Below are 14,698 nucleotides of genomic sequence, written 5' to 3'. Positions count from 1 at the left end.
ATAGTAGTATAGAGTATAATGGATTAGAAATGAGTGTCAATGTGTTATATATGTAGAATATCACAAAAAACCTACAAATATATTAGCACTTTTTACACTAATTTTGACATTGACAAAACAAATGAAAAAACATAACTCTATTGATATTAAGAAATTTTTTTGGACCATTACAGTCATCAGTCTTTTCTGCAGAAAATATATAAAATAACACTTGTTTTAAAATAAATAAAATAAGTAATAAACAGTATGCAAGTATTATTTTATAATTATTAATCATTATATATAATTTTTTAATTAATAAATGTATTGTTTTCCTCTATTAATGGCATGAAAATAGAAAGAATTACAATTTTTCAGGAAAAGTTCAGAAAAGTAAAATTTAGACAGTTATATAAAAATAACCAGCACCGATAAATCTTGATATTGTAACATGTTGCTCAACCAACCACCACTATCTCTCTGCCAAGTGCCAGTTCATTTAAGTGATTTCTAAAACACTCATGACAGTTTTTGCAAAAGCAGCACACTCTGAGATCTGAGTGACATAATCTTGGAATCTGTAAATACTAAATTTGATTAAACAGTTTGAAATCAAAATAAAATGGAGGTGTATAATGGATGTTAGATTTGAAATCAGAATCTCTATTTTATCCCGAATATTTAGTTTTAATATACTTGTAACTAATTTTTTTGCCTGAACAAAACATAAGTGTATTAGTGTAAAATTATTACACGTATATTATGTATATGAGTAAACAAAAAAATGTAATGAGCTACATAATAAACTGCTACATTTATTGAATAAATAAGTAAAAAATATTTTTTTTATTGCCTGAAAATAACAGATCTAAAACGCAAATAATTTTTTTAATTTTTGTAGTGCTTGTTTTCAAGAAACAAGTGCCCAGTGATGGAGGTCACACATCTGAAAACAAATTAGAAAGTAAAGATTGATAATAAAACATGCTTGATATGAGAGTATAACAATTATTTTTGTTTACTAAAACTTCATATAACTTTATTAAATTGCCTAAAACATTAATGCATTTTTCATTGCAGTCTATGAGCTTCAAACTTCCACTTCGTATATTTCTGTTTAAACCCTCTCACCTCGATTATTTCAATTTGCTGTCACTTGTGAATTGCTTGTCACCTTAAAAGTCCTACAAATTTATTTGCATATGTAGTTTGTTTAAAGCTACTCCATTACATTATGCAATATTTCATTATTTAAATATCACCTAAGTAAATGACATTGGTTGTCATTTATTAGGTGTTATACAATACCCATGTTTTGTCAATAATATCTTTCACTGGCCATATATACATATTATCACAAATAGAGTAATTTGCTATCTATGCATTTCATTTGATGTTATATTCTGAAAGTTCAGAAGATACTACTCTACAAATTTTATGATTAGCAACTTTGTTTGCCTTATTCATTTTATAAAGTTATGGTCATATGTAATACATCTTAGGAAACGATGGTAAATGATAAACTTCACATAACAATGTCAGAAAACTGCAAACAATGTTGAATTTGTGTGAGTTGTGCGAAACACTGCAAGATCCTTGTGTTCAAAGTAGCTCTTGTATAATTAGCAGGATTTAATTGTATGGTACAACCTGAATAACAAATTTGGTAAATACTACACAATTATGTATTCTACTGAATTAAATTTTCACTAATTTACTGATTAAAACATAATTATTAGAAGAATTAATTTTATGATGTTTTTGCTTTTTTACTAGACTATCAGTCCTGGATATGTTAAAACAGAAATAGTGGAGCAAATAGAAATGAAAATACCTCCTGACAGGGCTGGATAGGAATCCTCAGATATCGCAAAGACTGTAGAACTTTTGTTACAACTACCACCACATGTTCTTGTATGTATTGAACTATTTAAATATTTCTATTGTTTAAATTCTTCAAATTTATTACAACTGAACAATGATGATAATTTTATAGTACATTGTTTACGTGCTAAAATTACTTCACAAAGAAAACGACATATGACCCCAGAAGCTTCCTTATAAATGCGAATCATATGTAGATATGTGGATGAATATAAGGCTAAGAGTGTCAGTAAATGATTAAGTAAATAAATAAAATTAAACAGAGTATACAGCAGTTATTAAAATTAAACTCTGCAGAAAAGGCAGCATAGGATAACGAAGATAAGCTTTAACCATTTCATATGTTTTCGCTGAAATGGATGTTTAAACTAGAATTTTTTTGACATACAGCAAAAATAAAACTTTGTTCAGAGAGGTGTCTGTATTAAAAAAATTAATATGTTTGGGATTTTAAATACCATTTACACTATATCTTGCTATGACAACTTAAATTATGAACAGATTAAAATAATGTATTTCACAATTTAGTATATGCTTTATATTAATAATTATGAAATAAACAATTATTTCAGTTTTACTTAAAGCCCAATTAAACAAACAGTATTAGGAGAATGGATATAGTAATTGGTGGTACAGTAATATTGATTTATATTCTTACAGTAGTATCTATACTACTTTTTAACTATCTAGGAAAATGGAGAATCTTGAACACGGCTGAAATGAAACTGATGGAAAACAAAATGCAGAAGTGGAACTACTGTTTAACACCTTCAACAAAACATCACTTTTCTGGAACTGCAAACTTACGACACTACAGAACAGTAATAGAACCAGAATCTCTGTCTGCAGCAGAAAAGCTAACACTAAACAACAATGAACAAACTTAAAAAGTGAAAAAGAAAGAAAGAAAAAAGAAAAATAATCAGAAAGTCTTTCTGTGCGATTCCAAAATGATAAACCAAAACTGAACGAACAACTTTTCAGGAAAGTTGGTAAACTGTGATATGATGAGGAATAGAAATATCTTCTGCCACAACAAAATGATGAATAAAAACAGACTGACTAAACAGATGTTTGACTTTATGAACAGAAAAATCAAGAAAAACTTGCTGTTAAGACACTCAAGAAATCAGGAAGAACTAAAATGCATTAAAACAACCTCACTGACAGACAAAAGATCAAATGACACTGAAAAATGAAAACCTAAAGTTTCAAGAAAAGTCTCAGCCAGAAAGTGTATATATTCTTAAAGTAGTATAGATATTTCGGTAAGAATATATTTGCTTAAAACTATTGGAGTAGATGGAGAGGAAATATGTCACAAAAACAGGGAATCAAATTAATGAGAATTCAATGTGACCTACATTTACATGACATATTCTCTTCCAGGTTGTTTCTAAAGCTAAATGATAAAATTCTATTAGTATGAGTATCTTTGCTGGATGTACATTCATTTTAGAGCAATCTTTGTTGAGAAAATCTTTCTGTAATTCCTACAGATATAAAATAGTGGGAAAATTAATATAATGTTTTTTAGTATTTTTATTAATTTTTCTAGTATAGTTAAGCTTTTATCAATAAATTTTCATATCCAGTTAGTATGACAAAACTGGATAGAATTAGCCTCATCTCTTTTAACAATGCAGATTACAAGAGCAATGCTGATTACAATTTAAGCAATGCTGTTTTTGAGATCAAGTATGTATGAATGTATAAACAAGAGCTGTTAAACATCTAATTACACCAGTGACAGGAATTCAAAACTAAATAAATGTAATTATTGGCAGGTAACTGCTGACCTCCATGGTGGGAAGGAAACATCTTTACCTTCCATCCAGAAGATTCTGGGTTGGAATTCATCAGGCTTGGCACTTTTCAAACAATAAATTTTATTTGGGCAGCTTTAAGACTAAATATAATAAAAATTAAAATTAAATATACCTTATGAATTTGATATTATCCATATTTGATAGTAATATCATAGAAAAGTAGGCATATAAAACATAAGTTGTATACATACATATGTGACATTTATAAAACTGCTAATAATAAATAATTTGTTTTAATTTTTTTTATTTTAGGTTACTGAGTTTGTGGTTCGACATGTAAGAGATGATATTTCAAGATTAAAAAATGACAGCAATACAAGTAAGTAGCTGGTGTAGTGGTAAAAACAGGGCACACACCAGACAATTTATTTATTTAATCCATTAACAAAAAAATTATCATACTGGAAAGTTTTTCAGCAATACTTATTCAAATAAATAGATTTTTTTTAAAGTCCTGTATGTAATAATTTTTTATGGTTTTTATTTTTAAATAAAACTAGCTTATATATGATTTCACTACATGATTTCCTGTTTCTCGTAGCATCAGCCTTCAGGCCTGAATATGCTTTTTAAATATTTATCTGAAGAATATTTTCAAGACCAAGTCTACTGAATATGTTACCTTATAAAAAATATTTTACCTTTCTTCATTCCCTAAGGTCGAATTTCAAAAATCTAGAAATTGGTTTTGACATGAAGATTTCTCAACAAAAATCAGATTGATTTCATTTGTTACTGAGAAATTAAAAATTAGGGTTTCAAAAATAAATTTTAACACTTAAAACTCACAATGAAACTAAAAAAATATAAAACCAGTTCAAAATCAGCTCACTGAATGACATCACAATTCATTAAGGTTTATGCTTCAACCGGCAAATCTGTACTACTGAATTATATATATTTGAGATTTTTCAACATGAAATATATCCAAAAACCTTCTCTAGATTGGGTAGTTTTTGAAAAAAAAACTACCTATACACTACTACCTACACTTACAACTTACACTATACATATAAAGTCCCCTATCCATAAAAAGTAGTGATGAGAATTGCAATACTGTCACAGGCTTAGTGGAGCTTCCTCATATTATTCATTCAAAAGAGTAGTGTAAAATAAATTCATTATTGTAAAAACTTTAAGATTATGTTAATAAAATTCTCTTGTATAGAAATAACTAAGAAGAAACTTCAATTTCCAAACTACAAAACAATACTTGAAAAATTTTTCTTTTCAAATTATACTCAAAAGATGTCTAACTTTTGTTCATGAAAATTAATACTGTTTTAAAATTATATTCCTAAGAGTTTTTTTTTAATTTTATGGATAATTTTTATACTGATATTTTTAAAAATATCTTTTCATACTGATTATTAATCTTAAAATTTATTTTTATTATTTCAGTTTAACAAAGGTATCAATAAATTAATTAAAATTAATAATTTAACTTTTCTATGAATAATATTGATATAAAACCCTACAATAAGAGTATTTATACAATGATACACTTTTAAAAATGTATCTGATAATTAAAAATACTGAGCTGGAATGAATAAAAAATAATTTTTAAATTTTTATATGGAAAAATGTTTTATTACAGCAGTAATTTTATTTATTTAGATACCCATGAATCCAGTATTACACTCATAACCCAAATTGCTTTGAGAGCAATTTCGTGAAATAGATAACCACTAATGAAAATTGTTGTAGTCATTATGGTGGTGTGTAAAAACAAAATTATACCTCCAAACACATTACCATAATTCTGGTTTGGTTGTTTACTAAACAAAATTTATTTATTTTAAAAAACCCACAAGCCCAAAAACCAGCCTATTAATTACATCTTCTGTCTTGGGAATACTACGTACCTTATCAGGAAAAGGACATGAAAATAGATTCATGAAAAATATGTCCAAGTATAAGTATCCCCTATGTTTATTATAGTTTTCATGTTTGTCAGCTTTGAGACTCATGTCTCAATGGAAATACAAAAATAAATAAAGAATCAAATGATACAGCTTTGTGTGAAATATAATATAGAATCAAATGATAAACAGCTTTATTCAATTTATTTATTTATTCCTTATTATTACTAAATAAGAGCTTACATTTTTGCAACAGATTTTATACAATTTAAAATCACAAAACTTTTATTATTCTGAGGATGCACAGATAAACTAAACATACTGTTATAAACCCAAATCTATTGAGTCAGATATTTGTTTCACTAAATTTGATGTGAAGGAGGCTCAGAAGAGGCTTTAGATATTTCTCAAAGAAGATTTTTCTCAAACACTTTTCTGACTGCTGAGTAAACACAGAATAAAATCTGTAAAGAACTTTGGGAAATTAATGATTCCCATAAACTCAGCTACCATTTTTATTATTTTGGCATCCTTGGGTTTGAGAAATTCCCAAATGGACAGGCTCTATTGGAATTTACACAATTAACATCAAGAGAAAGTAGGTGCCTCAAGATGAATGTGAATCAGATCACAACACTGTGAAGCAAACCTTTTAGCGGTACAAATACATTATGACTTGAGTTGACCAATCTTTTGGGACAATTTATAAAAAAAAATTCAGACCATTACATAATATCTAAATGCAAAAGATGTGGTGCGAGAGTGATAGCGTCTTGGCCTTTCATCTGGAGGTCCTGGATTCGAATCCCGGTCAGGCATTTTCACACATCCTGGAGGTTAAAAAAATAAACAAAAAATGTACAAGATCATTTATTTCTGTATCTATTAAAGGAATAAAATTATTTTTTCAGTAATCCTTATTTTATAGTCATCTAATTCCAAAAAAAAAAAAAAAAATAAGAGAAGGATAAAAATAACAGAATTGAGTAAATTAGCTGTCTCTCTCTCTCTGTTTCTGTCTAGTCTCCAAGATCAATATAAGGTATTGCTTCAGAGGATGAGTCAGGATGATATGTATGAATGTAAACGAATTGTATTCTTACAAAGTCTTGACACATTTCTGAGATGTGAGGTTAATTGAAACCCAACTACTAAAGAACACTATGCATGATCTAGTATTAAAATCCATGTAAATGTAACTGCCTTTACTAAGATTTGAACCTTAGAACTCTCAACATCTGATTTGCGATGACAAGTTTAACCATTAGACCAACCTGGGGATGAGTAGCTCTATACGAAGATAGAGAGATAAAACTGACACCCAGTTTTAATTATGCAAGGGAGTGGGAAAAAATCCCTAGATACACTTCATACATAAGGTTTAGAGTGAATGAATAAACCACAGCTCATTTAGAAGTTTAAATGAAAGATACTTGCCTTGTTGCCAATGTAACCATAATTAAATATGACATGTTTAGATATGATTATGATTGTTAATATATTTAAACATATGCAATGATATAATCTATCGTTATTATAAAATAGCTATTATACAAAGTGTGGGTATTAAAAACAACTTTATCCTATATGTACTAGTACAGGGTTCAGAGAAAAGGGAACTGGATACTTGAATGGTGCACTATGTACTTTTGCCATTAAAGGTATTTAACAGTATGGAGGCTACGCATAGAGAATTTCGCTGCCACAATCATGTACCAACAGCACTTGCAATTAATTCATGGATACGTAATTTTGAGGAAACAGGTTCAGCAATGGAAAAGAAACCTCCAGGCAGTGTGCAGCTCGTTGTATGCCAAAATATCGAGACTGTCTGAGTTGCTGTCATAAAAAGCTCACACCGTTCAATTCGTCGTCATGCAGTGTCCTATAGTCCTGTAATTTAAATTTTCGAAGAATACTGTTGCAGGATTTAAACTATTCTGTGAACGAATGGTTATATTGACATTTCATGCCCTCCCAGGTCTCTTGATTTATTGGTGTGCGATTTATTCTTGTGGGGTCACCTTAAATGGAAAGTGTCTACAGTAGTTGACCTGTTACGACAGAACTAAAACCCAAGATCCGAACAGCCATTGCTGAAATTCCTGTTGAAATGTTGCTGGTAACGACTCAACTGATTATCAAATTGTACTAAATACGATGGTATTATAATCATCAAATAAATTATTTATTTTAAAAGTAAATGAACTTAAACGTAACTGTAACATTTATTTATTTAACATGATGATTGTAATATGACTGGTAGGAACTAATAATATCGATTAAAGGATTTATTTCAGCGACTTATTCCTTACACTCGAAATTTTCTTTATATGTACAACGAACGTTATGTTATAAAATCGGAATAACAGGGATCCGAATGATCGTGAATATATATATGTTGTTTGCAAACATTAGCTGACAATCTAGTAACAAATACCCCGTTTGAATTTTCAAAATTGGTCATACCATTTTGGTAATATAATTAAATTTACGGATAACCGGGATCCGAAATATCGAGAGTATATCTGTTGTATGCAAACGTTAGCCGTCAACCTACTAAATATCCTGTTTGAATTTTGAAATACGTACGAACAACTGCTGAGATATTACAACAGCACTTCATTGACCCCCCCCCCCCAACCGCTTTCCAAATAAGCCCCTAAGGGACAATTTGATGTTACCATTCGACACCAAGTCTATTTTAATACATTTGAATTTAGTCTTTCTTAAATAAATTCATTACATCTGAAGTATGTTGCATTCATACATCTGAAAGTAATTATATTATTATAATATAAACATATATTTTCAGCAGTAGAACACATCCAGAAAGTTTCTCAGTTTTTTCGTGGCACGCTGTATATGTAAATTGCACTGGTCAACATGAAATTTGGAACTGAAGGGGCAGTAGGTTATCTATAAAGTATATTATATGCTGAATCTGAATATGTATTCCGAAACAACCCATCACGTAACGTTCTTAAGTTACAAGCCCTTAAAATTATTTGTTCCATCATTCATGGAACAAACAAGTTAGTACATCTTTTTGTTTGCTTATTCACATACACGCGCCCACACACACACACACACACACACACACACACACACACACACACACACACACACACACACACACACACACACACACACACACACACACACACACACACACACACACACACACACACACACACACACACACACACACATACACACACACACACACACACACACACACACACACACACACACACACACACACACACACACACACACACACTCCCCACCGCGAAGTAATGCCTAACGGCGGATACCGTGGGGGATCAGAGCTCAGAGGATAGCGGAGGTTTTAGTCGGTATTAGCATTAACAAGTCACCTTTAAGTTAATGTTTGAGTCCGACATACCAGGCAAAACATCTAAGCCAGAGATTCGTAAAGGAATTTCCTTCGCTATATTAAAAAAAAACAAAAAAAACACACACACACACACACACACACACAGAGAGAGAGAGAGAGAGAGAGAGAGAGAGACTCGCACACATACATACTATACCACATCATAAATGTATACTATACTTATACTCCATGGTGAAACAATTTTATGAAGAAGTTTAAGTTGAAGTATTTATAACATAAAACTTAATAAGTAACTTGATAAAAATCGGGGTTTTAAAATTCTCCAAATATTTTTTGTTAAGTTTGTGGTGAATTCAACATGAAAATTCAACAAAAACCAGTATCGAATCTGCTGAAGACTGATTACAAACATTATTTTGACTGTTCTTTGGCTAAGATAAATCCTGTGCTACAAATGCTGCATCAATTAAGTTACGTTAAACTAACCCAGCGGTTAAAAGGAAAAAGAACATTTGCCTTTTGGCGTACCTATGGTGACAGCCTACTGACCGTTAAGACTATTTTTACTTAACAAATAGTACTGGCTTCAATTCAAACAATAAAAAGCAGTATCGCATACCCATATGTTCATTCAGCTATGAAACCAGTACTTTGGGGTGTTAATTTACAGTTTCCGATTGCTCAATCTTCTTGGAAAGAAACTTCAGAACCAGAAGGGTCGACCAATGAATCCTTAACTTGTAGTATTAATTACAATCTAGAAGAATCAAATACTGGACCTCACCTCATCACACAAAAAGAACTGAGCGATCTAATTTGTGAATTGTATTTGTCGAAACACAATCTTTTTTTTTTTTTTTTTTTTTTTTTTTTTGTTGGTATTTATACAATTTCAGTATGTAGAAATCGAAACGAAAATTTACTGAAATACTTTAGAAAAGATGGTTTAATTTATTCCTGCCATGATGTTAAGGGACTAATGTCTGAACTGGACGCATTAGCCCAGAAAACTGGTAAGTTTTCTTCTATACTGGTAGCACATGTTGTAGGTTTGATCAACACCCATGGTGAATCTTTGCTGAGCTGAACGTGTCAGGGCTTTTCGGTCTCCAGAGTGGCTTTACAAAATATGAGTTTCTTGTGTTTGTGGGATAGTTGGGCTACAGATAAAACATTACACAGATAATTATCATGCTACATCTTTACACTTGATTACTTTTTATAATTTTGGTTATTGAGCAAAATAATTTCTGTCGATGTTGCTGCGCATAATTTTAATATTGTATTAAATCAGAAAATACTACTGAGGATGGGCTTATACCAGAAAGCGCTATAATGTAAAGGAAATAAAGGTAAGACTGTCTAAATATAACAACTCATCTGAACTCGTTGCCACGCGACGCAAATATTCTCTATTACAGAATCAAATATAGTGATAGTCAGTTACCAATCCTTACAGCCATTTTAATTGGTAAGTTGGGAATTCTGGACTCCACATATTTTAAAATAATTACAGGAAACAGAATTTTTCAAATAAATTAAAAAACTTCGTAGTTCTTTAAAATTCGAAAATTTACGATCTTTTTTATGTATAGAACTTATTAAGACAAAAAGACAAATTATATGGCGCAGGTGTGAAAATTTGGGCACAAAAAGATTGAATTCCCATTAATGGTAAAGAAAGTTCTTTACACAATTCCAGGTTTGTTGAATGTAACAGACAAGAACTCAATGAAAATTGTAGAACTTACTGTACAAGTCGACGAAAAGACACTTAAGTGACAAAAATAAATAAAAGAACATTGGCAGGCTGCTTACTACGTAAGGATCTCAGATTTTAATGCAATAGAAATTTGGAAGTGAAGCAAAAATTTGGAAGAATGTAGAAAAGTTATGCAATAAACTAGTCCATAATTTTTCTAGAAAAGCCATATTTGATGCACAAATCAGTTGCATTAGGCAGTCTGTGTATAATAGGACGAAATAGATATAGACAATTTTTTCTGCTGGTGCGAAGTATAAATTCCACACTAGGTAACTAGGCACACTAGGCAAAGAGGAAACAGTTCCTATCGATTCTCTAAATGATAATTTAAAAGAGCAAGGTCTGAATTTAAAATACAATATAAGCGTTTCATTTTAATCGCCCCAGGCAATTTTCTCGTAAACTACAAAAGTTACGTTGACCTTATTTCAAGGCTATCACGATTAGCACTGAATGACCTATTTTTGAGCCCCACCAAATGAAAAGAGCCGAAAATTTTACATTGGAATATGTAGTCACTCATATGACCTTGGACCTTTTTTTTAAGGTCATATAATATGCCTGGAATTTATATTTCAGGTCATTTATCTCTCTGCACTGTTGTATGACACAATCTCTGATGGTTAGCCTATGACTTTCAAAAAAGGTCCAAGATCATGTGTGTGGCTGCATATTCCAACGTAAAATTTTCTGCTCTTTTCATTGATGGGGGTCAAAATTGGAAAAAATCGTTAAAATAAGGTTACCTTGAGGTGTCCTCCTCGTATCTGAGTAACTTGTTTAGATGAGTTTAGATGATTTCTTTGTATTGCCTGTTCGTATTTTACGGGAAAATTCATGGGGCGAATGAAACCCCCGTGATATACTTGATAGTTATCTCTTTTAACCGACTTCAAAAAAGGAGGAGGTTATCAATTCGACAATTTTTTTTAATGTATGTTACCCAATATATGCGACGTTAGTAAACCGATTTTGATATTTTTTTTAATTGAAAGAGTATACTTTCACAATAGTCCTATATAACATTTGATAATCTTACGAAAAATACCATCATTGACACATAAAACCGAATGGCTTGACACCCTAAGCCACTGACTATCAGTCTTTTTTTTCGTGACTACATTCAAACATTATCCCTAATTGGAAAATTATAATATATATTAAATTATAATTACATTATATAGTAATATAGACATATAGACAAGTAATATAGACATTATATAGTAATAGACAAGAGCCATAACTATAAAGAACCGATACGTGAATGACGAAAAGCACATAGGAAAGAAAGGAAAAATGTAGCGAAGGATCACAAAGAATTAGGCATCTGTACGCGATCCAAAACGAAAATTGAAACAGGATAAGCAAGGATTCTCTAACCCCCCCACATTTTTATTACATTTTATATAAAATAAAAAAACGATTTCCTTTAAACCATCCTAGCGAAGATTTAACTGGAAAAGATTAATTTATTTTTCCTTTTTATTTTCTAAAACATTATACGTAAAAATTTTAATTGTTACGTATCCTCATCCAAGACCGTAACAGATTTTAATGAATATTGCGCGGAAAACTTTTCTTGATTACATAAATATTGTACCTAAACAGTTAAATAATAATAATTTGCGTTATAAATTTCGACATATCTTCGCGTTTCGTATCTTCCAGACCCCAAAACCGTCAGTCACTTTCTTGTGGACACGATAACTGCCGTAATAAAAAAATAATTGAAACATAAAATATTCCTCGATCGAGTTCGTTAATGGAAAAAAATCGGACCATGGGGATTGGAAATAGGGGGGGTGGGGGCTTTTTCGAAAAAACAAAATATCGCTAAATATAACTTTCTTATTAGGTAAAATATCGAATTCGTTAAAATTTCTACTGTTCTTCGGATAAGGGCCTAAAACTTATTTAAGTAAAGTTTTTTGATATCACCAAACATTGGCTCAGGGGGTGGAAAAAATGGGGTTTCGAAGACAAAAACAAATACCTCCCTTAATAGGCACAGTATCGAATCCGCTTTAAGTGGTCGTTAGTCCTCTACACATTATGATAAACAATTTTTGATGTGACCAACCCTTACGGCAGGGGATGACCAAAATATTGATGGAATTGTAAGATTGGGTTTGTCATATGCTAAACATGAAAACTTTTTTCACATGCATCCATTGTCGTATTGAGTAAATTTGAAGTTTTTCTTTACTTTAAGGTGTAAATCGTTTTTTCCCCTACTTAGCATCAGTGAAATCTAGTTCCGCCTTCCGGGGTGCCGAAAGGGGTTTTTTGACATTTAATAATATCATCTAATATACATGTAGTGTTCATAAAATTTCGTTTATAGCAGTAGTCGAGAAGACGATTTTAAAGGAATTATTATTATATTCCCAAATCCAATTACCATAAATATTTCAAAGATAGCAAATGGGAATAAAGGACTTACCTGCTTTATATATATATTTTTTTAAACAAGCTTAATATAACGAAATTTTAATTAAAAAGTAACAAACACATACACAACTACATATTCTTTGTAATATTTTAACTGAGGTTGTTTCATTTATTTTTATTAGTTAAGAAGTGTTGATCTCACTAGGATTTTGTTATTAAATAGTTTAAGAGTTTACATAGTCTTTTGTAGTCAAATATTTCGTTTTATATGTTTATATATTTATTTTTCCTTAAAACAGTAGTCATATATCTTATAAGTTCTTTGTAAATTTTCTGATTTATAATTTGTGCATAAGTTTTTATTTCAACAAAAAATAAAAATAAATAAATAAAATAAAATAATGGCTTACAAAATATAAGTTATGCCCGCTGATAATCCTAAGATAACGGTATCCCCACTATTTCTATTTCTGGTTGCAATTCCCTATTTTAATTTTGAAACAGAAGATAGAGAGGTTCATTTATGACGACGTAAATAACCAGTCATCGAAAATTATTTAACAGGGGTAAAAAATTCTAAAACCTCTTTGTGAAGATATTAAAGTTATTAGAATGTAGGTATTTAAATAATTCTTTAACATATCAGTACATCGGTTAACTTTTAAACTTTTAACACACTTAAGAGTAAATATTTACGTCTACATTAATGATAAACAAAATATAAGCAAATACCTTAGCCTTAAAATTTAAATATTAATAAAGAAAATTAGTTTATATAATTTCAATGTTTAACTTATAAACCTTATCTAAAGATTGATGTACTGAAAGAAAACTATTGGTACTTCAACTAAATATGTCGTTTTTTTTAAAATACACACATGTTTTGTGTTTCGTTTTTATTCATATTCAATATTCACGCACTCAATAGATACGTTTTTATTCATACTTTACCTGCAGTGTCTATTGATAAAATGATTGTTGTACGATTAAAATGGTCATCTAGGTTTAACTTATACAGCGGAACCGGAAAATAACGAGCTCGCTTATTACGAGAACTTGGTTGTAACTGTTGAAATTCCGAGATTGTTAGGTTTTCTACCTCATTAATGATAAATTAGCTTGCTTTTAGCGAGGTATCGATGCATCATAAACTTTATTATTAAGCACATTTTAATTTTTTACAATACCTGTTATTCACCAAATAATCTCAACGCAAGGGAATTCCATTTCTTCATTTACGAAATATATATTTACGATTTGTACTTAAAGATTCTAACATTTTATCTTAGGCTTGTTCAGGTCAGGTCTGAAGGGTGAACAAAAGTTTTGTAACAGGACGTTGTACAGTACATGTTCCATTGCGGTATTACAAAGGCTGGTTGTTACAGTATTATAATTACTCGGGTTTTTCTGTTTGCAAAATTTCAAAAAAAATTAGGGGCCAAACAATGTTCCGTCAAAACCGCCCAAACAGAATCATCGAACTCTATAGCACATTTTAATCGATTTAAGTGAAAGTCCGAAGAGGGGCGTGGTTAAAGACAGATTTTACCAGTCCTATCTCCAGTGGTAAATTCAGTAGTCATAATTTTCAGTTTAAAAATGCAGTAACATAGAATCAGTTAAA

General features: G+C 30.4%; 2 protein-coding genes across 7 annotated transcripts in view; one reads left to right on the top strand and one right to left on the bottom strand.

Moving 5' to 3' along the window:
* The window catches only part of LOC142334489 (farnesol dehydrogenase-like), a 29,396-nt gene extending 25,180 nt beyond the window's left edge, over positions 1 to 4,216 (top strand). Inside the window, exons 6-7 of the mRNA XM_075382558.1 lie at positions 1,756 to 1,893; positions 3,945 to 4,216. Of these exons, the coding sequence (XP_075238673.1) occupies positions 1,756 to 1,833 (78 nt within the window). The 3' untranslated portion in view covers positions 1,834 to 1,893; positions 3,945 to 4,216. The remainder of the gene's footprint in view (positions 1 to 1,755; positions 1,894 to 3,944) is intronic.
* LOC142334490 (uncharacterized) overlaps positions 1 to 14,698 on the bottom strand; it is a 204,930-nt gene that overhangs the window by 178,673 nt on the left and 11,559 nt on the right. Inside the window, exon 3 of one of the 6 annotated variants that reach the window (XM_075382561.1) lies at positions 5,781 to 6,384. The exons of the other annotated variants lie outside the window; for them this stretch is intronic. Within the exon in view, the coding sequence (XP_075238676.1) occupies positions 6,272 to 6,384 (113 nt within the window). The 3' untranslated portion in view covers positions 5,781 to 6,271. Of the gene's footprint in view, positions 1 to 5,780; positions 6,385 to 14,698 lie in introns of those variants that run through there. 6 annotated transcript variants of the gene reach the window in all.

This window comes from Lycorma delicatula, chromosome 1, assembly GCF_047948215.1.
Source record: "Lycorma delicatula isolate Av1 chromosome 1, ASM4794821v1, whole genome shotgun sequence".
NCBI lineage: Eukaryota > Metazoa > Arthropoda > Insecta > Hemiptera > Fulgoridae > Lycorma > Lycorma delicatula.
This window is presented reverse-complemented; position numbering and strand designations above follow the sequence as displayed.